This window comes from Panthera uncia, chromosome F1 (genome assembly GCF_023721935.1).
Source record: "Panthera uncia isolate 11264 chromosome F1, Puncia_PCG_1.0, whole genome shotgun sequence".
NCBI lineage: Eukaryota > Metazoa > Chordata > Mammalia > Carnivora > Felidae > Panthera > Panthera uncia.
The window spans coordinates 52,683,212-52,710,233 of NC_064813.1; the positions used below are offsets into that span (position 1 = coordinate 52,683,212).

The window sequence follows — 27,022 nt, forward strand, 5'->3', positions numbered from 1 at the left end:
AGTACAGCTGGACCTTCTTTTTTTTTCTCCTAAAGTGCTGACCACATCGGGAGGGGTCCGTCTCTCTGTGATCTCCCAGCTGCTCCTTTCCCCCCTCTCCCTCCTCAGCCGAGGCCACCGTGTGCTGACTGGCTGAGGGGCCCGGCACTCCAGGTAATTAATCCTTGCCTAATGTAGGTTAAGCAGGTGTGCAGCCTCCTTCACACGGAGAGGAGGGAGCCGCTCTTCAGAGACACCCCTGGAGTGATCGTGTTTATTAATTGGGCTCCGATGACTCTAAAACCAGATAGGCTATGCTGCTGAGCCGGACGTCCAGTGACCCACTTGCTTAATCTGAATCGAGTTGAAGAAATTGGCCCTCTCCCCTTTTTGATTTTATATTAACAATTGGCAGTAATGGCTCAATGCCCATTTTGGCGATGAAAGCAGAATTTTCTTACTGGAAGCAAAATTATGTGATCAGTGGAGACCGGTAAAAGTTTGGGATTCCCTAAGTTGAAGGGACTGCTCAGAATCACCGAGGGGTGGTATTTACCCATTATATTTTCCTCTTTAAATCACAATGTATTAGCACTTTTTAACTCATAGAACCACAATATTGAAGTGCCCAATAAGAGATCCAAGTATAAATCGTAAGCTGAACGTTCCTTTCATGCGGAGTTTGTATATTTTGTACTTGATTCCTGACTTTTGCTAGAGGGAAAAAAGAAACTTGGCAAAAATAGTAAAGAAAAAAAAAGGTTTTGATGGCTTTAGAGAAAAAAAAACAGTTTCTTTTCTGGGAAAAAAAGAAAAATTTTCTTTAAAAAAAATTTTTTTAAGTTTATTTTGAGAGAGTGAGTACAAGTAGGGGAGGGCCAAAGAGAGAACCCCAAAAATAAACATTTTCTTAAGAAAAATATCAAGGCTGGGGCTCTGGGGTTGCTCAGTCAGTTGAGCGTCTGTCTTACTCTTGATTTTGGCTCAGATTATGATCTCATGGTGAAGACTGAGCCCTGGGTCAAGTCCCACAGAGCCACATACTCAGCACAGAGACTGCTTAAGATTCTCTCCCTCCCCTTCCCTCTGCCCCTCCCCCCCCACACTGATATGCACGTGAGTGGCTGTCTCACTCTCTCTCTCTCAAAATAAATAAACAAAAGTTAAAAAGAAAAATATCAAGGTTTTTATAAACAAATGGAGGTGTTATGTCTGTTTATCATATAGCATAAACTTCTTAGAAGTTTTTGTCAATTAAAGTGATTCTGGCAAGTTAAATAGGTTCTTTTAATTGGATTCTTCTACTTAAACAGTCATTTATGATGGTTGAAAGTGGCCCGAATTGGGGAGGAAGTGGCTTGATTTTAGGGAAATCATATGCATATAGACAGAGGAGGTATAGTGTGATGATAACTGATGTGTAAAATGCCAAAATGGGTCACTGTGGATTTATTTAAAATAAATCACATTTATTTAGTCACAGGAAAGAGAATAATAAATGTATAGAGTTAAAGGGAGAGTGCATTGACTACGGGGACCCTGGCTTTGGTTAATAAGGAAAAATCATACTGAACAGGAAAGAGGGAAAGGAACCAAATTCCAACTGTAAAATTCACCTTCCCCTTCTCCTTTCTCTACTCTGATAATCCCTCAACAGAAGCGATGCAACAGTCTATTAGGTCTTGATATAAAAAAATATTCCCTGATACTTTCACATCTTTAATTCCTCCCCAAGTGCCCTTAGTGAGTTCAGCTTTCCTTCCTTTGCTTCATCCACAGACCAGTACTATTTCTTTTTACACATCAAAACCACACTTTGTATCTTGAACCTGATGGTTACTTACTCACTGAACCTTGGTCTAACAAGGAAGTAGGCTGGCTTAGTTACACAAAAGAACACAGCCAAGGCTGACATTCTTGGAGAAAAGGCATACAGAAGAGCAAAGCTGCATGGCTTTTCTACACTGAGATTGTGATCCAAAATTATTTCAAATTCTCCTTACGGTGATGAAGTATTTCCATTCGTTATCTCACACACACACACACACACACACACACACACATACACACACACACACACAGCTGTAAAGCACTAACACCTACAAGTTATTCTATTTTGTATAGGATAATTTTTGAATATTTCTTTTTCCAAAGTAATTAGGTTACTTCCTAGCCTGCATAAACTAATTTTGATATATACAATCCTGGATTACAAAGCTATTTTTCTCTACAAAATATAATGTCTTGTACTAGAAATTCTGAATTCAGCTGAGTAATACTTACACCCTCTTGCAAAAAGAAAACTCAGCAGTTAAATTTTTTGAAGACATCACTTCTCTCCGTGTTTAAAAAGTGCTTTTAAATTACTCTGTATTCTATAGAAAACTGTTTCTCTGATGCTTGAAGTCTCCAGCTGCCACACAATTTATATCTCTTTCTTCTGCTCTTTGTTTTTCAGCCATTTTCCCTGAATGTCAAAGTCAATTTAGTGCATTTCACTTTGCTGAATAAATCAGAGGCGAAATCCTTGCTAAAAGTGAAAATTTGATTTGCTAAAAGGAGCTTAGGGCAACTATTAATCAATATATCCAGAGTGTCAAAGCCAAGGCCAGGATAGACATGCATTCATTTGGAGATTGGCTGAGGCAGATAAAGGGGGGCGCAGGGGAAAAAGTGCAACCAGCCCCAGAAGGGAGGTGGGGTTAGGGTTGGAGGGAGGGTCAAAAAGGAACAGAGAGAAACAGAACATGCCAGTGTCATGTTCTGCTCTTCTCCCTCAAATTCTTCATTTAGAGATAGAAAAAGATATTTTGATTCAGGATTTAAGCATATAGGAATTATACTAATTATAGCTGCTTTCATATAACCATTTCCTCCCAAGATACAAAAGTATTTCTCTCTTTAACTCATCAAGTAGCCTTGAGAAGAAGAGACAAGTCAGAAGTAACAGCTCCACTGACAAACTGAATTCCAGAACAAAAAGAGTTGGGCCAGGTTTATAGGAGGTCAATAGTTTGATAAACCTCGGGTATTTCAGGTTTCTGAAAGATCATGATAGATAGTAATCCAAATGACTGGACTCATCCTGTCACCTCATCATTCAAAGACTTTAACAATTACCAAGAACTTGCCTGAAAATGATATCATATTTTAGGACATAGTACATATAGACATCTTTAACATTCAGAAATTTAACACTATTGTTTTCAAAAGTATACCAAGTAATCTTTCCCTATGTAAGCTGGCTCAATTAAAATTTTTAATCACTTCTATTGTCTTAGTATAAAATGTTATTTCCTTAGCATGGCTATCAAGATTCTTCATAACGGGGTCCTTGCTTTTGTGTCTAGCCTCATGCGGCTCCTTCCATGCTTGCATGCGACTCTGTGTAAGAGCACCATCACAGCCCACATCGTGGAGTTCTAGTTGTCGATTCATCTTTCTAATCACCCACTACCCTGGGAGGGTCGTAAAAGCAGAACTTGTGCTTTATTCATACTCATGTGTGTATCTTTTGTGCACACTGCCTGACACAGAGCTCACTAAATACTTTACAGAAGGAAGGAAGGAAGAGAGGCAGGGAGGGGGAAGGGAGGGAGAAAGAGGGAAGAAAGGAAAGACGGAAGGAAGGAAGGAAAGAAGGGAGGGAGGGAGGGAGGAAGGGAGAAAGGGATTCAAGGTTAAGCGGTGGAACTAACATTTTGATATTTGGTGTGGTTGAAAGTCTCTTGACTCACCTTTGCTCCAGTTTACCTGTAACTCTCAATCAAATTCAATGGCCAGTGAATCCAAACAGGAGTAAGGGAGGGGGAGCATCCGATTTTAGCAACCAATCATTGAAGGAATTCTTCAACTATTCAGGTGAGTAGTTAAACAGCAATTGCCTTGTTTCATCAAAATTTGTGATCGGGCATATCTAGGGTACACTATTAGTCAAATGCCTTGATTTTCACTGAGTGAAGGTGTGTCACACATTTCCTTTTTAAATTCATCCTCCTTTCCTTTAATCTTGTATTTTGTAAATGCATAGACAGAATTTAAAGATAGGGCAAATATGTTACATTCACCTAAATTTGTTATGACAGGTAGATAGGTAACCTGGAACAAATAAGATAGTACATTGGTGTGGGGGAAGGGGGGCTGATAAGGATGGGGAAGAAAGACATAATGAAGCTATTGGTAAAAAGTCATGTATGTTGAATATTCTATGAGTACAAGTCCCATTAACAGTGTGAGTCAAACTTCTGACTCTCAAGTTTGTTCATATATAAAGTGGGGATCATAAGAATAAAGCCTACCCAGAGAATAACAGAATTGCTACGAGTAACAACTTAATGTTTGTGAAAGCACTTTGTAAACATTAAATCACTATATAGATGTCAATTGTTTTTGTATTCAAAGCTTAATCTCAGTAAAAGGAAATAATCACATATATATGTACACACACATGCATATATATTTATGTAGACAGAGATACATGATTCAGGGTAGAGATCACGTCATGTTAATCTTTTATATTTCCCATAGTACCTACCATAGTGTTAGGTACATAGCAGCAACTCAAATACTTAAATTGTACTCAATGAGTACTATGAAATTATGATTCCTCTTTGATTAGAGGTATACAACAGCATGGCTATTATAGATGGCAAACATAATTTAGGGACACCTAGTAATGGAGCGTAAGTAATGCTGGACTAGAGATCACGTGAGCACAGGTAATTCAACATGGTTACAGAACAGGCATTAGGTCACAAACAGTGGCACTGAGTGGTGGCAATAAGTCTCTATAAGCAACGGTAACCATGTTTGGGTTGTCTAGGAAAACTTGTGACTTCTTGATTGGTCTCTCTATTTTTTTTCTTCTTTTTTTTTACTTCTAGCAAGGGTAGCTGCAGAAAATGAAAGACCTTAGGTGACCTTTCAGATTATTTTTTTCATAACATAGTTTTCAACTTACTGGTTCCTATTTCCTTATCATAGTTGTGATCTCAGGAACTGATAAACATTCAGTTATTTTAGATTTGGCCAAGAAGGATGAACTAGATTATTTAGATGCTAATGATCCTGCCCACCTAAGATAGAATGATGACAGTATCCACACAAAGATCCCTTTGGTCAAAAAGTTTCCATCCAACCTTTGCATTACCACTGAGGTTTACTGTGAGTATTTTTGGAAATGGATTTTATTAAACTGACTTTTTAGATCACTTGGTTTTAATTGCAATAAAATGACAATCTATGTGCAGTATCTCAGAAACTAGAATGAACACTGAATATTTTACATTTAGATCATGCTTTGTAATTTGCAAATTAATTATACATATGTGTTTAATTTGCATGTGTATTCTTTCCCTCATTTGATTTTCACAATATAACTAATGGCTAGAGCAATTAAATAACTTACAAAAAATTACTCAACTACAGCTTAGGCTGTCTGATTTTACTTTTAGGTTCATTGCACCCGAAAAAAACACAACTATAGGTACACAGGTATACAAATGTCAGGTACATGAAATGTTACTTCCAAATGTTTGGTAATACTTAATAGCATTATTAAGCCAAGGCTTCGAGTCTTAAATTTACATTTTCTACACTTAAATAAAAGACTCGATTACTTCATAGTTCTGAAATCATCAAGTTACATATGCAAAAGAAAATTAATCCTGAGGAAAGAGGCTGTAATCACTTCAATTCATTCACAGCAAAGTAGAAATTACAACTACACGTCAATTTGGTTATGGGATGGGGTAGAGAGTGGAGCCTCAGGGTCAATGAACAGTTTTGGGCTATGCATATTTTCAATCAACTAATCAATAAAAATATTTATCAAATGTCAGTGATACAGATACAGAACAGAATATTAGGTGCTACTTATATATGATATAACTCTCAGTCAACCATGCCCTTGACCTGCACATCAAACCATAATCACACACACATATACACACGTGGAAACATACTTCATGTTACAAATGGAAGCATAATCTTATGGTAATTATTTCCACCACACTTTTTTTTTTTTTTTTTTTTGGTGCTTTTTGCCCATATCATTATCACTTAATGGTGCTACCAGTTTTAGGTAAGTAATGGGCATTTGAAAAACCTCCACAACTTTGAGGGTGCCTGGGTGGCTCAGTCAGTTGAGCATCCAACTCGGGATTTCAGTTTAGGTCATGACATCAGGGTTCCTGGGATGGAGCCAAGTCCTGTGTTGGGCTCCATACTGACAGTGTGGAGCCTGCTTGAGATTCTTTCTGTCCTCTCTCCACTACTCCCTCCCTTCCTCTCTCTCTCAAAATTAATAAGTGAATAACTTTAAAAAAATATTTTAAAAATTAAAAAAATTAAAACCTCCACAACTTTGGTTGGCAGATGACATAATCTTAAAAAACTGGTCTCTATAGAAAATGCATTAGAACAACAGATAGATTTTTAAACAGTATCATTAGCCATAAATGTTCAAAATATTCTTGGGTATTTGCCCACAAAATTTACACCCTAATGTAGAAATAGCTTATACATCTTCTTTAGAGATTTGTCATTTCTAGAAAAATCTCAATACTTCTGTTGAGAAAAATACACAAATCCCAACTCAATGAGCAATTTTTGATATATTCTTCTAACGGATTGTTTTTACAAAAAATATTTCAGTGTAAATGAAAAACACTGGTTTCTAATCTTTAGATTTCTGTTTCTTACACGAATAAACTACCCATAAAGACTGTTTTATCACATTATCTTCCTAGTGTGGTTTTCCTTTAGAGCTTAGTATTTCCTGCCTTCACTGAGCATGAATAAAAATTAGAGTTTTTTGTTTGTTTGTTTGATGTCATTACAATAAATACCATTTTATAAATGTGACTAAGAGGCCCCGAACTTATGCCGAGTCCTCTTGTTCAGTAGGACAGCTGTTTAATTTGTCATGTTAAAAATAAAGAAGCCTACCTGAAAACTTACCATATATGATAAAAGAAAAAAACGTTCTAAAATATATTCATTCACTTAATTGTTAAAATACCCTTCCATTCTTTTAAAGTGAACAGTCGGATGAGACCCATAATATATTTAAGCCACTTATATAGGTCAGCTAATATGGGTTATGCTTTTTTAAGCACCATCTGACTAAGCACATTCTGCATTTTGCTAACAAAGTAACGGTACATAATAATATTTTAATCAACCACAAAGAACAATAATAGATCTGACTGCTGGGCTGATAATCGTCTTATCACACCCTGTGAAACCTAGCTCTAATATTTGACGGAGCCTCCATTACTTGGCAGCCCATTCTAAAAAAAGGCCAACAATGGGGAGAGAATGAAGTGGAGTGTGCAGTAAGTCCGTATCTACATAAAAGAGATTAGAGGCGACAGCGTTCCATTTTACAGCTCAATCATATTGTGTTAGCATGCGCTTATCCGAGCGCGGACGAAATTGAAAGAGAAATAAAAAAGAGTCAGGCAGATAGGAACCAGAAAAGCGAGGCATGAGCAATTTCCAAGGATATAAAAGGATGCTAATGGCGGGGCCCTGTCATTCTTAAAAAGGGCTATTAGGGCACCATCATCTGTTCTTGTGCCCTTATGCTCCTCCAGCTAAAGTCAAGCATTTTCTAAAGCCCTTGTGATCTTTTTTCTTCTACAGATAAAGTATGGTCATGTTTTGTAAGAACACACTTTTCCATTTATATGATTTATTAAAGTAAGTCAACTAATTCGATTTACTGATAAAAAAAACACTCCATATGTATTTTCTTCAATATTTTCTTTTGTTGAATTCTTCATTTTTTTATGTAGCAAAAGCAAGGATACAAGAGTGCATTCCCAGCAGTGTAGAAAGGCTACTGATCTTATCTTAGATGCTAAACTTAATTTTTGAACTGTGTGTGTGTGTGTGTGTGTGTGTGTGTGTGCGCGCGTGTGTGATTATACAAACTGAGAGCAGCATAAAGAGAGCAGAGGCTTAAATTTTGGTATTAAAAAATATTTCATTTTAATTTTAACATAACTTTAAAATGCTTAAGACAAAGACAGGTGGAATTTCTGTTCTGATTTGGCTTTAATTCAGGCTCTGACCCCAGTTATGAGGACTGGGTCATGTTATCAGGAACACGATTTTACTTCTATCATGGCACAAATGTGACCTTAATCTTTATATTCTCTTTGTCTCCCTCCCTCCCCACCAGTCCCCCATCCCAGACTCCACACTGCTGCTCTGCCCAACCTCCCTGAACTCGGGGTACACCAGCACTCTAAGATCAGAGCATCCTCTTCCTCTACCTCAAAGCACTGCATGGCACACTCATTATTTAACAATTTAAAAGAATTTCAGTTAATTCTTGTTCAGCTAATCCTTTTCTGAAAAGCCAACCCACTCCTTGCAATCATTTAAAACACCCTGAGGGTATCGGGAACACCAGAGCTGTGGAACACCAGAGCTGTGAATCATCACTTCACAGTGACCTCCTCTGGCATTTGCTATGGAGAGAGAATAACGTCAGTCCCCACCGATTCTAAGCCTCAGCTTAAGACTGAACACATAATCGTATAGTAATTGTTTCCACCACTGGAAATGCTGTTACTCATAGTTATTTAAAGTTACTGTCTTCACAAAAGTCACTAGAGCCCCTTTACTGTGACAAGTTCCTTTGTAAGCTGACATTTCTACTTAGATGCACAACTGGACCCACAAATTTATCACTGACTTTCCCTTACCAGAGAGCACTGTAAGGAGTTGTTGCCTTTTATTGGTCTTTATTATGGGATGTCTGAACAATATTAAAGGATTGGTTTAACATGTATCTCAATTCAGGGAGAACTTGGGCAGAGTTCTCTGAAATAATGGGTGGTTTGGAGTCATAGTTACATGGTCTTTCATGTCGTTATCAATAACATTAACATTATTATCATTAATATTCTGGAATGGTTCTGTGAAATGCAGTCAACTGGGTCTCCTGACTCTACTCCAGGAAGCAATGCTGAATATATGCTTTGATGGCACCGGATACGTTTGTGATTCCGTGTGTTTTTACCTCTTTATGCTCAACTGTCCCTAGCTATGAATCACAGATAATACTACTCGATTCCCAGGTGAGAATAACAGTTCTCGGTTGGGAAGCAGGGGCACAGTTTTGCTTGCCAGCGGACATATGTCCGTACCTGAGGACATTTTTGTTTGTCACAACTCAAGGGGACTAGTGGTAGAAGCCAAGGAAGCTTGTAAGCACCCTCCCATGAGCAGGAAAGTCCCCCCCAACAAAGGATAATTGGTTCCAAGTGTCAGTAGTGTCAAGGCTGAGAAGCCCTGGGTTAGAATAATGATATTTTAAATATGTGCGTATAGGTAGGTGTGCCTGGCTGGCTCAGTCAGTAGAGAGTGCAACTCTTGATCTCAGGGTTGTGGGTTTGAGCCCCACACAGAGTGTAGAGATTACTTAAAAATAAAATCTTTTTTAAAAAATTTAAAAATAAAATAAATAGCTGAGTATATGTGTGTGTGTGTGTCTGTTTATATAAAATAATAAAATATGTAAATACAAATGATATATATTGATTATCTTCAAAAGGGTCTGTGGATACTTCAACAGATGTTAGCTTTTGTTTCTTTTTGCTTTAAAACACTTCAACACACTTTGCATCCAGGTAAGTCAGAAAAGTCTTCATACATTGTTTAAGTGAATTCTGACATTTCCTAATGCTACAATTCCCAAATGTCTCAACATCTTTCAGCATATCCTTTATTCGTTTTTCTAGAAGTCACACGAGTGTGATTACAATCGAAGTGCAATATCAACTCTCCAGATGATCAAATGCTCCTCCTTTCACGTGCAGTAACCCTCGTATAGGTATCTTCCAAAGAACACACTCAAGCTCACCTATTTAACTAGTTTTGACTTAATTTGGGGTGCTTTATTAGCAAACAGTGTAAGACAAAGTAGCTAGTATAATACAGAGTGATGTTTAAATTAGTTTACAATTTGCTTGGCCTCATCTAGAACTGCACCAAACAAAGCCATTCAGAAATGTCAGCTGTGTTCCTAACCACTGTAACAAATTGTCGCCTGAACGCTGCACACCTAATGACTTCAAATTAGCTTCACTGCGATATCGCCTGACAGTTCGTTACGACTGTTAGCAACATAGCTGGCGTATCATGACCAAGAAATTGGTTTCAGTGTGGGCTGGGAAAGGGACTTCCATCAATTTGATTAAAGAAATTACTGTAGCATTCAAAGCATAAAGACAAACTAGTTTAAGGAGACAGAAATAAGTTAACTGTGCCAGGAAAACAGTGCGCATCATTCAAAAACTTGTTACTTAACTACCTGAAGATCAAAGTTCAAACAAACAAATAACAAATAATTCAAGCAGACTACTAAAATTCTCAAAACTTGTGACCAGCTCTATGTTTATGGATGGTATGGGATTGGCCAAGAAAGCAAAGTAATAGGCTACTTTCAAATACTACTTTTAAGTTACCGTATGAGAAACTGTATGATGTCAATTTAATATTCCTTTTTATAATCTGTGTTCAAATCCATGGGAAATAGTAAATGTCAACCAAAGCAGAGCTTATAAATACAAATAGCAATTCAGCGTAAATAGCCACCACGAACAACAAAATGAGTTATTCTTAACAGGAAAAAAAAGGTACATTAGATAACTGCTGACAAAGACATTGTTTTAAGTGAAAAGAAAAAGCAGAAGTATCTCCTGAGGGGAAAGGTCAGAATTTTAAGACGAATAAAGACATATTTTTTAAAGATACACTCTTCTTTATCTTATATTGGCAATAGTGCCTTTGCATATGAAGAAAATAACAAGTGTTCGAGGTGCTACAGACATAGAAAGGTTTATGATTCGATTAGGATCAGCAAAGCTCTAAATTAAGTATGATAAAAACAAATGTAGACGTTAAAAACCATACTAGTGAGAAAATTTTGAATTTGTCTAAATCTACATAGGCAACCTAGGGAATCATCGCAACCTTTTCTGTTTCATTTTTTTCTTTTCAGAAAATGTACCTGGAATATGCTTCGCCCATCCAATGATAACCACCAACTCTCGGTCAGCCAAGTCACACAGTGTAGTGAGGGCTTTGATGTCACTGTCAGGGACCGTAGGGTCAGGCATGGCATAGATCTTCTCCGGTTCGGCCACCAACAAATGTGAGACAATCTTGTTATCTGCAGGATCAGACCAGAGCACTACAAGATCACTAGTAGCATCACCCCTGTTTCACAGACCCTAAAGTATGCCGCATCTTGAAAAATAATTCAAATGGTCTACAATAAACCCCGAATATTCTATTTACGTTACAATATATACATATAGCAAACAGTGTTCGGGAAAACTCATAGCAAGAAATAAGCCACTGCGGTTGTAACAGAATGTATTCCTTTCTTCTTTGCTCTACCTGCCTTTGCTGGAATGAAGCATCTGTCCTGTAATGAAATTTTTTATAGCAAAGAGATCAGAGAAGTTAGATGCTTTCTAGGTTTGCTCTTTGATTCTTAAGTGGGATTTCGGGAAGCAGATGAAATAGTATACAACATCGTTAAAATAAAAATCCACAATGAGCCACTGAACTGTGGAATATAATGTGGAAGGCAGAGAACTACCAGTGCCCAGAGTCGTAATGGGCACGAAAGTCATTAATTGTCTTAATTCTTTTAAAGAAGAGCAAAGGTCAGAGCCCTTCTGCCTGGGTGAATTACTGACTATATAACTCTATCTCTGTGGGATGCATTAAATAGGAATTTCTCTCCTTTCTCTCCCTCCCCACACACCCAGCCAATCTTTCAAATATAGCCAATATCAGTTTCCAGAAAACTACTCCTACTTAAAGGCGACAATATTTTCTCTTTGGAGCGCCTAATTCTTTAATCCTCTATTTTTATCTGTTGTCTTTAGCTCATTCTCTGGCTCAGATTTATCTGTCTGAAATTTGTGATATATGTTTTTAAAATCCTTCATAAAATAAACACTAGAGACAAATGGAAAGCATCACATCAAATGTGTTTTATTGCTTAGGGGCATGTGAGAGTTTATGGAAAGGCTGTAAAGCCTTGCTAACAGAATGATTTTTCTTGTTGGCCCTATTCTCAATTTCTATGTGTAGCTTTAGAGTTTGTACTTTCTTCTAAATTAAGAGATACAAATGGGTAAGAATAAACCCAAATATTTTTATGCTCTATGTACTGCTATGACTCTAGAAAACCAGGGCATTAAATGGGACTTTTGTGAGCAAAGCCAAAGTTTCCTCTGTGTTTACTAGATAATTTTCCTTTCATTATTAACTATTTAACCCATCATTAACTTCTTAACCCTAAATGAAAAGACTGCATATTTCTTAGAATTGAAAACGTAGCATGCGTTTTGGTCTTCTTTAATGAAATGACAAGGAAATTATACAAGCTGTAATTAGCAATTTTTCTAACATTTAAAAACTTTATTATTATGGCTGCTTTAAGAATTACATTTATTGCAAATAATCAACAGATAACCGTTCGTTGGCAGGAATATTCAATTATCACCAAATTGAAAATGCAGATTTGGGAGGAAATATTCCCAAACACCATATTTTGTAGGAAAAAAATAAAATTAAATACAGATTCCTTTTTTTTTTTAACTTTTAGGATCTGTGAAGAATGGCATTTGTTTCTTGTATATGCTATGGAAACAACACCCTGTATGTTTAGTTACGCTTGGAAAAGTTTCAACTTTCATTGCTCTGACAATGTGACAAAACCTGTCAGCAACCACTGGATTCTCAGGATTAGAAGCAAATGCAACATTTAACAAAGGGCACAGAAATGTACCCAAAGAAAATCCTGACTCTAGTTCTTTTAGTACTGAGAAGATGGTACTTGTTTTACCCAAGTCAGTGGACTTGACCGGAAGGGTTAGAGAAATTTGGCTGAAGCGAAGAAATTCCCATTATTCGGAAAATGGAATAGCCGACAGCACTGTTTCTAGGTAAATCTTATTTAATGTTTCCCTAATTAGAATCAATAGAACCCAATTTTCATTCTTGGGCTTTTGTAGTACACAAACAATCAGTCAGGGTCCAGAAATCTCCCTGAGCCACTTTCTCAGCAAAGCCCAGGCACAGCCTCTTGACTTATCTGACAGGATCTGAAAATTAAGTTTTATAAATGTTTGTTACAAAAACACACTAATTGGATGGACTAAGGGAAATTAACACAGAGGCCTTGAGATAATGAGTAATGATTTATTAGGAGTCCTCTTTATCTCAGACAAATGGAGCTCACTGAAATTGCTATAATCTTCTTAAAGGTACTCGACAAGCCACTTCCCAATTTCTCAGGTTTACGCCGAAAACCATAGATGTTCCTCTATCAGGTGGACTTACAAACGGGCTGGTGCTCATTTTTCTCTCAGAAGAGGAAATTATCAATGGTTTCAGTCAATGTTCGTGCAAAATGAATGAGAAATGGGCAGGCTGTGTAATATTGAGCCTAGGAAACTAACCCCTAACGAAATTAAGCATTAGTGTTTATTGCATTTTATTGTATTATCAGAAAGTTTTTTATTATAATGTGCAAAATCTGCTTAATGCAGTCCTAGATTGTATTTGCAGAATGCCAACCAGCTTATGCAGGCTGAGGAGAAGATGCCAGATTGGACAATTGAAGGTATAATCAACATAATGTTTTTTGGAAAGGCAAAAGGAAACTATGCCATATGTTCACTTAAGCTTTAATTTTATGTAAAACTGGTTGTTTTTCCTTTGACATAGCTAAAATGTCCTTTCATTTACAGTTCAGGGTCTGTTTTATTTATTTAACAGATCCCCATATGCTCACATGTATGATGCACAGCAGCGACCCCTCCTGGAGAATCTGAATTAGAAGCGGACACTTTCTCTTCCCTTGAAAGCAGATCAAAAATTACCCGTGTGTCTTCCCACAACTGCTCTGGATGCAGCTTCCTCTGGTTAAGTGCTGGTTGTGTCTTCTGAGACAAAGACAGCTAAATGTGAGAACCGTTTCCATCAAAGCACTTCTCAGTGCCTAGTACGAACTCTATGCGCCAATATCCTAGGAGGTTAGCTCTGTTGTGCTAGAACTATGAGCTGATTTTTCAGAAAATGGGATGCAGTTATTGCCTCCATCTATATCCCGGCTCTTTTTAGTTAATGACAAAGAGAATGGGGCTTGCATTTTAGCAGTGTACCCATCATCCTTTCAAATTGCAATCTGGCATTATAAAACCATGGACTCTTTAAAAACAATTCATAAGGCCCATCAGGGCATCTGAGATGGAACCACCAACCTATGCTTGTTATTAGTAGGGCCTATTCTTGTTTTAATCTATTGCTAGCTAGTGTGTTAACCTTCCATAGCTCCAAATTAATGAGGCTCCTAATGTATTTTCATTGGGAGGTTGAGCAGTCAAACTCATTTAGTTAGTGAAAACTACAAAAATCACTTTCTTGTGAAATCTGAAACTAACAGCTCCAATGAACTAATGATTACAGTATGATCCATTTTATGTACCTCTGAAAATAAAGATAACCAGTAAATGTAAAATTCTCACTATATAAGCTATGCCTTAATATGCTTATGCTTCTACAAAATGACTACGTGAAAAAAAGGTAGGGGAGAGAAACCATAGGGAAAAAAAAAAAGATAATTAGCTGAGTTACTGTTGCTCCTAAAAGGCAATTCTTGGGAACAGAGCCACGGCCCCCAACAAAGACAAGTCTCCTTGGAGTCAGTGGGGATGGGCATGCCAAAACGGATATACATTGAGCCAACTGGGAGGATTCCGTGTGTTGGAAAGCCAGACATGTCTGCTGTACTTACATGGCTTTTTGGCTGGCTGAACCAGCTGAGGGTTCAGGTAGGGGCTGTTCTCCGCATCTATTCTGCGCTTGTACTTCTGCCGACCTCCACGTACTCTGTCAAGGCGCACCCCTGTGGGCAAAGACAGGCACTGGCTTACTCCTGAGGTATCCATCTTTGAGACCAATCAAATACATGGAGTATCACCCGTGGGTGCTATGGAGACCGAGAGTAGAACCCAGAATGGTCCAGAGGTGTTGGGAGAATGTAAAGAGGGGGTGACTAAACCAAAATTGCCGGTAATTAGAAACCAAATCCAGCAGAGAGTAACAGGCCTGAAAAACATTTGATGCAAGGCCATCAAAGTCCCATTTGCACACCAAAGAAAAGGCCCATTTCCATGGGAATTAATACAAAGAAACTGTTACTTGGTACTAGCCTAGTTTCTCAAATCAAAGACAGCGGCAAGCTGATCCTCTTCATCAGTCACCAGTGAACGCTCAATTCGTAAGAGCTATCCAACCCTCCCTGGTCCACCAGAAGGCTCAATATGGCCCCGTGGAACTGAACTGAACTGCAAGCGTGTGCATGCCGTGGAGAGGTGGGATGACACTCCGTAAGAGGAGATGTTCCATACTCTAATGTCACCACGTCTCAGAGGAGAACGTCATTTATATTTTTGGCGCACGTCTGTATTTTCTTCCAGATGAGAGAAAACCGGGACTGGACACAGGACAGACAAAAGGAGCTTCCTGAAAGAATTCAGAAGGCTTGGACGTCGAAGGAAGGCTATGTTACTGAGGCAGAGCTGAAGGGTGAAGCTAGAAAAGGAGGTAAAGCCGACAGGTATTTAGTAAATCCCCAAAGAGTGAGGAGTTGGGTCAAGGTTCAGAGAGTTTTTGCTGGTACTGGATTTAAAAGATTGAGCGAAGAGGCAAAAGGTTAAGAAAGGAATTAAATATAAATGTTTCATATGTGGCGGAGTGGTGAGCTGAGCTTATTAATAACTTGGTTTCCAATCTGCAATTATGAAGTTTAGGACCGGACCATATAAACCTTTATCTAATGAAGAAGTGGCTTGGGAGTAAGAGCCAGGAGAGAGACTCACTCTGATATTAGGCTGCACCTTAATTGATAAAACGGTATAACATGATCCGTTAACAAATTCAAGCAAGTAATTCACTGTACATGTTTTGGCATTTCTCAAAATGTTTAGAAAACAGATTTCGTTTAACAGCATCATCAGTATTATTATTTTACTGAAAAGGCCTCTCAGAGCCTTTAATATGCAAATGACCTCTGTAAAACTCTCAGAAGGAGATACAGCCTATGCGATGTTCTGCAAATCAATTGAACCAAAGATCCTGTTTTTGGAATATTTAGTAACATCATGTATAACATGTGAATGGTGGGTTCTCTGAGTTTTACGAAACCGTTTGGGAAAGGCTGATACAGCTCTAGGGAATCCTGAAGTGAATACATACACTCGAATGTTCAGGATTACTTAATTCAACCACGAGATAAAGTAAAACACAATTTTTCATATTAGCGTAATAATACTGCTTTAAGAGTTGACTATCTTTTCGTGAAACACAGAAACATATGGTTGGTTCTAGATAAAGCCTGAAATGTCATACTGAAATATCAAAGCGGAGTTTAAAGGAAATCAGGAGACAACTTCAAGAGCATAAGTAGGTTTCCACAGCAAATTTCACAAAACAAAGAAATTAGTACAGTGTCTAAGTATTTACTGAAAATAGTAGCACACGTGAGTTACAAAGAAGCTGTTTTTCTTACTGCTGCCTTTAAAAAAAAAAGTCTATTTATTTATTTTGAGAGAGAGAGGGAGAGAGACAGCGAGCAGGGGAGGGGCAGAGACAGAGAGACAGAGAAACCCCAGCAGTCTCCACAGCTGTCAACGCAAAGCCCACTGTGGGGCTCGAACCCACGAACTGTGAAATCATAACCAGAGCCCAAAGCAAGAGTCGGAGGCTTAACCGATTTAGCAACCCAGGTACCCCTCCCTATTGCTGCTTTTAAAGTACTTTCTGCCTACAGTAGAGTTCTGTTCCCTTGTTCATCTGATTTTAAGTGTAGAAAAGTTGGCGGAAAAGAAACTGCAGAACTGGGATACTACGCTTCTTCCCATTAGGATGCTGATTTTGTAGAGATAAACGGTAGAGTACAAAGAACAGAAATACTTAATCAAAATGTAAGGCTACTAAAGTTTAAAACACTGTAAATCAAACACTGTAAATAAAGATTCTACCTCTATTGCACTTGAGAGCACATAGGTTTAAACCACAATCTCTCATTAGTAAGGAAAACACACAAATGATACTTTGTGTTAAAAAAGAAACAGGTATCTACAAAAAAAAAATGAAGATGGTTCAAGGGAAAAAATAAAGATATTAAAAATCACCAAATAAGAGTAATTTAATGTAATTGTTGTAACTACTCCTATTTTATAGAAAGTTTCTTGGATTATCTAGTCTAAAATGTATTGCCTTGCATCTATCAAAAAGCAGTATGTATCATCAATTTCTATATCCCTATCAGCTAGTCCCTTGTCTATAATAATGATATTGTGAAAAGACTGAAGATCCCCCCCTTTAATGTCTCCAACTATAATAACATAGTAATTTATTCCTAAGTATTATAAGAAAAATAAGCTCAAAAAAATAAAGCAGGGGAGCCTGGGTGGCTCAGTCGGTTGTGCCTGACTCTTGATTTCGGCTCAGATCATGATCTCACAGTTAATGAGTTTGAGCCCCATGGGGCTCCAGCGTGGAGCCTGCTTGGGATTCTTTCTCTCTGCCCCTTCCCTGGGCACACACACTCTTTCTCTTTCTCCCAAAATAAATAAATACATTTAAAAAAAGAAAATAAAGCACAGTTTGCAAGTCAGATAGCTAAGTTTTTTTCTGGCTCTTTTATTAACCGGCTTTGTAAATTTTGGTGAGTTCCTTAACCTATCTATTTTTCCAAAGATAAGATAGACATAAAGACAATATCCTTCCTGCTGTCTTTCTGTAAGGACTCAATATTGTATTTATATAATGTGTTAATATGTTTGGATATTATCCATATGCATCATTAAAATATTTTATAAACCTTAAAATGCCAAGGAAAATAAGGAAGTTGTCATTTTATCATTGTTTTGTTGTTGAAATACTTGTTGTTGTATTACTTTATTGAAATATATTTTGCATCCTGATCATTTATTAAAAATCTATTCCCATGGAGTTTGACAGTCTACCTTGCCTCAATTCTGAGGAAAATAGACTGAGGTATGATGGAGTGGTAAGAGAATTCAAAGGATACAAGACAAATAATGATACTCATTTGATGTCGAAGAGATTTATAGAAATATTTGGTCCCATTCTATTTACTGTTCATCCTTGTCATTAATAATATCATTTAGGTATGTAATTATTTTAGACTAGATACAGAAACTAAACCAAATTCTATAAAAAATAAGGATGCTATCCCTGAGTTTAGCTGTAAGCACACAATACAAGGTAAACTACTGATAATTATCCAATTAACCTAATGTATTTAAAAGTCTCCAAATAGTTTATTTTTTTTAATGTTTATTTTTGAGAGAGACAGAGAGACAGACAGACAGAGCGTGAGTGAGGGAGGGACAGAGAGAGAGGGAGACACAGAATCTGAAGCAGGCTCCATGCTGTCAGCACAGAGCCTGTCATGTGGCTTGAACCCATGAACCATGAGATCATGACCTGAGCCAAAGTCAGATGCTTAACCACTGAGCCACTCAGGTGCCTTCCAAATTGTTTAGCAGAAACAAAGAAAAACAACACTATGTATGACCAGGACCTGGGAAATCCAGACTTGCCATAACAAGATATCAATCTAATTGGAATATATCCACTGAATGTGACAAAGCCTGTCTTTTTACTTCTTTAGTACCTGAAATACACACACACACACACACACACACACACACACACACACACACAATCTGTCTGGACTTCGCTTGTAACCAGTTTGGGAAAAGTTGAAAAGATTTTTCCCAGGAAATAAGATACCCACAATGTTCAATGTTTGACAGGTTTTGAAGTTAATTAAGGCAATTGGAGTTTCTATTCATGTGGAGACTGCTTTTTTTTTTTTTTTTTAAAAGATTTTAATAGTTGGCATTACCTACCAAGTAGAATGTTTCACATTGCTTCTTCTTTCAAATACTGCATGTGCCTACATGGCCACAAGGGAATTACAAATCTTCTACATTGTCAGAATTTACAAAATTGAGAAAGCAAGAAGAGGGCAAGGAGGAAAAAAATACGCCGTGAGGCAAATAAACGCCAAAAGAAGTGAAACAGTTCAACACAAGGTCTTCTTAGGTCAGCTCATTTTAAGTCCACATTTTATGCCCAAATGCAAATTTTTATAATATTATATAGTCCAAAGTCAAAAGTATTTTTCACATTTTTAATAGCACAAAGTCAGAGACATTTCATAGGATAATAAAAAATCTCCCCTTCAGAGAATTATACAAGGATACCCTAGCCTACTTTCCTATATTAAAGACCAGCCTTTTACAATGTTGTTCGCAAAGGTTTGCTAAAAATATTAATTACACAGACTCCTGGAACACTTAAGAAAGATGCAAACAGTCACATTAAAGTGATACTATTTTTTTAAAGATAGTGAATTTTTTAAAAAGATCAGTTAATTTAATCAATGCTAAATAAAGGGTTGTATTAAATAAATGCTACCAAACGTAGCTTGCAATTGAGTTTTGAGATGGGACTAGAAAAGCAGGACTTCTGAAACAATAAGGTGGAGAGGACGGGAGTTTTCCCTTCCACTTGATGTCTTCCCCATCCTGCAGTTCCCTTTGTTGCAGGAGGAAACCACGCTCCTTCCCTTTGGGAAGACAGGTACCTAAGAGCGCCCTTCAATTCTCCAGATGCTCCTGTGAGGGAACCGTCATAAACAGAGGATAGAGAAAATCCCTTTGAGGAGCTGCAGGGAAAGAAGCTAAGGCAGATTAGTAGTATCACACACCGCAGAGGGTCATGTTAGTGGCAGCCTCTGATGGGGTTCTCCTTTGGGACAATGTCCTGAAAGAGTGTACCAGTTTAACCTAGAGTACTTGTGCATATTTAGAGGTTTCTCTTAATGGGATGAGTGAAAATTACTTGTGTATTCACACATATACTCCAGGGAGAATCTGATCATATTAAATTCTTGAGGATCGCATGAGAAAATAAGCCACACCGACCCCTAGGTATCTTCAGCTGCCATAGCCTCTTCTCAAAATAGACAGTGATATTGCTAAACCTGTCTTCCTGGTTTGGTCCCTCTTCCTGATTCAGCAGTCTTCGACGCCTCGTACCTACATTTTCCTCCCAAGCCATGTCTTCATTATTAATTGAATGAATCAATTTCTGCACGGAGCGTCTTGGAATAAACCAAAATCTCAGCCAGTTACCCGCTGCCACTGGTTGTCAAGAGCTTATTTACCTTCTAGGCAGCGGGTTAATTGTTTTATATATATGAACACATTTAAGCCTTACGGCAATCCTATGAGGCGGGTGCTATTATTATCCCATTTACAAAATGAGAAGACCAGAGCTAGGGAGAGGCAGAGCCAGGCCTGGGAGTTGGGAGAATGGCTGCAGAACCCACACTCTTAAGCACTATGTTTACACCGCTTCCCTGCCATCAAATTCTATTTTTGGAAAAGAACAGTTGGTATTTACTCCAAAAGCTAGAACTGCAGGCAGATAAAACCTGATTATCATGGTAAACAATACTCGCATCATGATATGGGGGGTGCATGTATAGAGGTGGGCAGAACACTAGACTAGCAGGGGGAAGGAATATTTTTACTCAACTAAAAGGCTAGTGATTTTGCATCTATCATTCCAGAAAGGGTGAGCTGCCTCTACAAAGTTCGCAGCTATGAGACTGCAGACAAAGTAAAAGTGATTAAAAGATTCAGTGACTCTGCTTTTCCACTGAGGCAGGCGCCCAAAGAAATTAATTTCTTTGTTCTTACTTAAAATGTTATTGCAAATTAGACAAGCCTCTTCCGTAGGGCCACGCAGGCAGAGCAACATTCTGGCTGAATGTTGAGCTCAGGAGGGAGGTCCAAACAGCAGCTTTTCTCCCAGACACCCCTGCCCAAGGGTTACATTTACTTCTGCTGGAATATCATGGCAACATTTCAGGAACTTTGGAAATCGACTGGCTGCCTGTGGAAACACTCTTAAGTTCTGCTGAAATAAAAGGGGAAAATCACACAGGGAGAGAAAATGCATATCCATTAGGTGGGCTTTTTTTTTTTTTTTCTTAACTGAGTCCTCAGTCACTAAAAGAAATAAAAGCCATGGCTCACATTAAAGCTTCCTTGCTCTACAGATGAATTAACAATTAGCAAGGGGAAGTCTTTCGTTTTGGTCTCCCGATAGCTATCTGCACTATTAAACATGTGAGGCTTGCATAGGAAATTACAAAGGCTTCCCTCTGTTTCAGATTCAAGGTGCATCTAAAATTCATTTGTAGAGTTTCCTGCATAGGGCATAACTCTACAGAAGTTCCTCCTTCTTTTTCTCAAGGTGTGATTCACCATTCTTGCTTGGCTGCTTCAGAGGTATGTGCTAAATTTATAATCTGGATTGGAGCGGAAATCAAAATGATAGAAATTTGAAATACCATAGACAAAATATTTTGCAGGGGAAATGTTGTTCCATCAGGAGTAAAGTTGCTTCATCTGAAGCATGCAGCTCTAATCTATGACACATACAAGTACAAATTAGGTCATCTGCAACAGGTGACAAGTTTTAATTGAATGTCTTCTGTCTGCAATTCTGACAAAAGGTGAATGGAAATAAATGAGTCTGGCAAGACGGCCCTGAGCCTTGCAATACCCAATATCTCATTATTTTTAAACAGCTATCTATAAACTGATGCTGACAAGCCTTGAACCTTTTATTTCTGCTCAAGATGAGGTGGCTGTGAAGGAAAAAAAAAAAAAGAAAAAGAAAAAGGGGCATCCAGAACATTACATTAAACATGCAATACCTACCATTATCACTTCCCCAATGTAATTAAAGGAAATCTCCTATTCAAAAGGCACTATTTCTTACTTTGCTTGATGTCACAGAGAGAGAGAGAGAGAGAGAGAGAGAGAGAGAGAGAGAGAAAGGGAGAGCACGCTTGGCCTGCACTTGCTAAACACAGAGACAACCTTTAAAGAAAAAAAGATTTCCCCTTTCCTTCTTTTGCCTGTTAAAAATTGCATAAACTACTCAAAGAGATACTGCTGTGACTTATGCCTATCTAAACTCTATTTTGTCTTGTTACTATTTAATACTGGCGACTCTTCCCTTTATCCTTTTCAAAATTGCCTTCTCATATGAATAAAGTTATGAGTTAGCGGGTAAGGACATGAAATGTGGTTGCACATCAACATCAGGAGAAGTGATTCTACTAATTCACAATTAAATGTGACACTGGCAGCAATAAGTTTAACACAATAATAACAGTGATAACAGTGCACAGCACCCCATGGGGATGCTCTGTGTAAACAGAAGCACAAATATTATTTATGCAAAATTCAATGCCCTGTAAAAATGAATTAAATATGAAATCAACCAAGCTGGCTTACAAGTTGCTGCGTTGAGAGCCAGAGTGACTTTGTTTCATTCAATGGACAGGAATACAGTGGAGTCTAATGACCAAAAAAGCAGATGTAGGTTTCAAAGAGAATACAGGTTGGGGGCGGGGGGCGGGAATAGGTGACAGGGAAAAGTGGCAGTGAGTCGGGGCAGCGGGGGGCGGTCATTTGTTTTCATTATGTTTGACTCTTGATCAGTTGGGCACCCAAAAACAGTTTTGAAGCTTCAAAGAGAAGCGTATGGTCATTTTAGCAGCAGAAAACTTTAAGTCCTGGCCAAATTGTTAGTAAGTCGCCAAAGATAACATAAATTGTACTACTAGACTCCAGCAGAGATGCTGAGAGCCAATGATAAGACATCATAGTGACACAAGATGTTTAATAATATTTTTCTGGTGATTGTGATTTGGCAAAATTGAGATTCAAAACAAAGTAAATCTAGTACAAAGAAACATTTTATATATGTATATATATATATATATATATATATATATATATATATATATATATCCCGGCCCTGGAAAAAAAAAAAAAAAAAAAAAGAAGAAGAAGAAGAATTATATCTAGCACATAAAATATGTAGGGAACAAATCAGTTCAAGAGAGATTAAATGTTAATATAATATTAATGCAAACATGCCCGAATTTCATACCAGTGACAAATTTTCTTTTGGTGCTGACACTTATTTCTAATTTCTTGTGATAGTGGCAGCAATAAGTTTAATACAATAATAATAGTAATAACAGTGCACAGCACTCCACAGGGATGCTCTGTGTAAACAAAAGCACAAGCACTATTTATGCAGAATTCAGTACCCTGTAAAAATGAATTAAATATGAAATTAAACAAGCTAGTTTTCGAGTGGCTGGGATGAAAGCCATGGTCACTTTATTCCATTCATTGGAGAGGAAAATAGTGGAGTCTAGCGGCTCCACTGTAAGTCTTTAGTGGAGTCAATGAGAAGTGCCCTGGACTGAATGTTTGTGCCCCACCAAAATTCATGTGTTGAAACCTAACCCCCAATGTGACGGTGTGTGGAGGTGGGCGGGGCCTTTGAGAGGTGATTAAGTCATGAAGGTACAGCTGTCATGGTGGGATTCGGGCCCTTCTGAAAGAGACCTCAGAGAGAGCTCCCTCACCCCTTCCGCCATGGGAGGTCAGAGAGAAGAGGGTCAGAGAACCAGAAACTCACCACACAGTAAATTTGCCAGCTCCTCTACCTTGGACTTCTCAGCCTCTAGAACTGTGAGAAGTAAATTTCTGTTGTTTGTAAGCCACTCGGTTTATAGTATTCTGTTATAGCAGCCCAAATGGACCAAGACAAGAAAGTAAGGAACATAAAAACGGAGTTGGAGAGAGAATGGACAATGGGTTGATTCAGGGTCTGATACGAAATAAAGAAAATGCAATGGTTTTCATCCCTTCTCAACTAACTCTATATTCCATCATTAACGCCTATTCACCTGCTACTTGTGCTGTTAAATATTTGTGAGGAAAGTTAAGGGAGAAAAAGAAAAACAAGAGGAAGTATGAAAGATAGCATGAGGATTGTAGGAATGCAGAAGTGGAGAAAACAAGCATGGAAGAATCAGTACATTCCCAGTTGCCTTTGACGCTGAGACATTCACAACAGCATTGGCCACTGTGGACACATTTTCAAGCTAAAATTTTTCTCTCTCAGCAAACCATGAGAGATTGAAATACAGAGAACAAACTGAGGGTTTGTGGGGAGGTGGGGGAAAGGGGAAAATGGGTGATGGACATCGAAGAGGGCACTTGCTAGGATGAGCACTGGGTGTTGTATGTAAGTGATGAACCACGAGAATCTACCCCCCAAACCCAGAGCACACTGTATACATTGCATGGTAGCCAATTTGACAATAAATTATATTTTTTAAAAAGTGCGGTTTGGATGATAAATTATTTGGAAACCCTAAAAATAAAATAAAATAAAATTTTTCTCCCTCAAAGGTAACAAATTTGATTGTTGAGGAATTTAAGACCTCATGAGAAAAACTGGGATGGGAGAATCATGACTGGCAGTGATAATAAGAAAGAACCTTCATTTTTGTTGTTGTTGTTTATTTATTTATTTGGGGGAGGGAAGCGCAGAAAGAGAGGGAGAGAGAATCCCAAGCAGGCTTCACATTGTCAGCATAGAACCCGATGCTGGGTTTGATCCCAGGAACTGTGAGATCATGACCTGAGCCAAAATCAAGACTCAGATGCTTCACCTACTGAGCCATCCAGACACCCCAGAAAGCACCTCTATATAAGTGATACATTCACTAAAATGAAATAAAGGAATATATTAAAAGACTATCAAGAACAGGGCCTCTGGTTGGCTCAGTCAGTGGAACAGGTGACTCTTGATCTCGCGGTTGTGAGTTCAAGTCCCATGTTGGGTGTAGAGATTACTTTTGAAAACATCTTTTAAAAAAGTCTATCAATAACAGACATGCTAAGTAATGTTTCTTGTGCAACTAATTTCCTTTTATCATCTTTTTATCTCTTGAATATTTTCAGAATCTCTGTTCTACCTGGTTTCAGCAAGATGACTATCAATTTGGTTTGATTTGCTGGAGACAATATGCACATAAAAAGAAAAAAATTTACATCCAGTTTTCAAGCCAAATGTTCAATGACATGTTTATTTTACTGCTCTGAGAATCTAGGTTTTAATAAATATCTACTCTAGATTCATGCTTAATTGATAAACAGTGTTGAAATTTTGGGGTTTACATTACACATAATGTAAACACATCACATTTTTCTGTCAAGGAAAATAACAAACAGGGAAGTGCATACTTTGAGGCACAAGAAAACTGTACATTTAAAGAGTTATGGCAGGTATAGGCCACAGTCTTTACTTTTATTCTCAAATTAGGACATGTGAAGAGTGCGGGAAAGAATATAGAAAACACTAATGATATTTCCAGATGCCAAATATATTAGGTTCTGGCTGAAGAAAGCCTGTACCTGCACCAGGTGGTGAGTTTCCCGATTGACTTCCTGTGTACAGATGCTACATGAGGAGTCAGGACTGTTCAGGAGTCCATATTCCGATGGTCTTTAATCTTAGGAGCCATCTTGAAATCCCAAAGTGTGCCAAGAAAAGACACACACACTTTTCCAGTCAAAAGGCAGCTCAAGACTAGATTTTGGGGATAAAGACTCCAGTGTCACTACCTTATGTAGGAGGAGGCAGATTTCCCATGAAAAGTGTGCCATTTTCCAAGCTACATTTTCTTAAGTCTTCCCTGTCAACTGGCTCTCTCTATATTTTTGAAATACAAAACCTAAAAATACAAAACCCAAAAAGTTTGGACTAACCTCAAACTTCAAAATATTTTATTTATTATATGTATCCAGATTCATTCCACAAAAAAAATGAAGGGAGGGAGTATGGTGAGAAATTATATACTAATTGAAATAGTTTCAACTGATCAAAAGTGATTTTGGTGTGTGTTTGAACTGTATATTGCTAACCATTGCATATGAAGTATATATATCACATGCCTGCCACATAGACATTCAAAAATACTGTGGAAGGAAGGAAGGAAGAAAGGAAGGAAATAAATAACAATAAATAAATAAACAAACAAACAAACAAACAAACAAACTAATTTACAATATGTAGGGGTGCCTGGGTGGCTCAGTCAGTTAAGTGTCCAACTTTGGCTCAGGTCATGATTTCGTGGTTCTTGAGCTCAAGCCCCGCATTGGGCTCTGTGCTGTCAGCATGGAACCCGCTTTGGATCCTCTGTCCCCCTCTCTCTCTGCCCCTCCTCACTTGCTCTCTCTCTCTCTGTCTCAAAAAAAAACCATTTTAAATAAAAAAATAAATTTACAATATCCTTTATCGCTATGTAATAATTAGTTTTTTCTCATCTTTTTGTTTGTTTGAAACCCCACATGGACACACAGAGAGATAGGACTCTCTTGACAATTGTTTCAATAGTTCTTGTTGGTTGTGTTTCTCTCAATGTACTAATCTATAATAACTTTAGAAAGGGATAGAAAATTTAAAGGTAACAAAATAGCATGAAGCACTGAAAAAAGGAGTTTCTGAATGGTAAGACATCAGAATTAAATGTTTCTATGTTCATCCTGGACAATATGAGAAAAAAAAAAAAAAACACACCCAGCATTTGGTTTGCTGGGAAAAACTCAGATAGATAATAAGAAAACTTACTAATGATAATTACATTTAGATCCTGAATACTGAACAAGAAAGATCATAGATTCCTATAGTTGGGAAACTTGACAAATGAAGAAAACCATTCTCTTTCTGAGACGTTTTTATTGTCGTTCTGCCTGGAAGCAGATGAATGAGTCTGATCATGTGGTATGCTCTCTTCCAGTTCCAGGATTCTATGAATGAAATGGGTGTATTTAAAAGGATGGAACTGACCCACAGATTCAGAGTACGACAACTGCTTGGCAGTTGGAAACATCAACATGCTTCATATCTTAAATCAGGGAAGACCGGAGCCAAATGGAGAGCATTAATGAACCAGAAGAGCAGTAGGCTTTCTGGTCCAGGTCTTAGCATTCCCCTCATGCTGACCTTGGCCAAA

General features: G+C 37.9%; 1 protein-coding gene across 2 annotated transcripts in view; it reads right to left on the reverse strand.

Moving 5' to 3' along the window:
* ESRRG (estrogen related receptor gamma) overlaps positions 1-27,022 on the reverse strand; it is a 227,763-nt gene that overhangs the window by 50,995 nt on the left and 149,746 nt on the right. For both annotated transcript variants that reach the window (XM_049635220.1, XM_049635219.1), the window contains 2 exons: positions 14,813-14,923; positions 11,006-11,167 (listed from right to left, as the gene is read on the reverse strand). In XM_049635220.1, the coding sequence (XP_049491177.1) occupies positions 11,006-11,167; positions 14,813-14,923 (273 nt within the window). The remainder of the gene's footprint in view (positions 1-11,005; positions 11,168-14,812; positions 14,924-27,022) is intronic.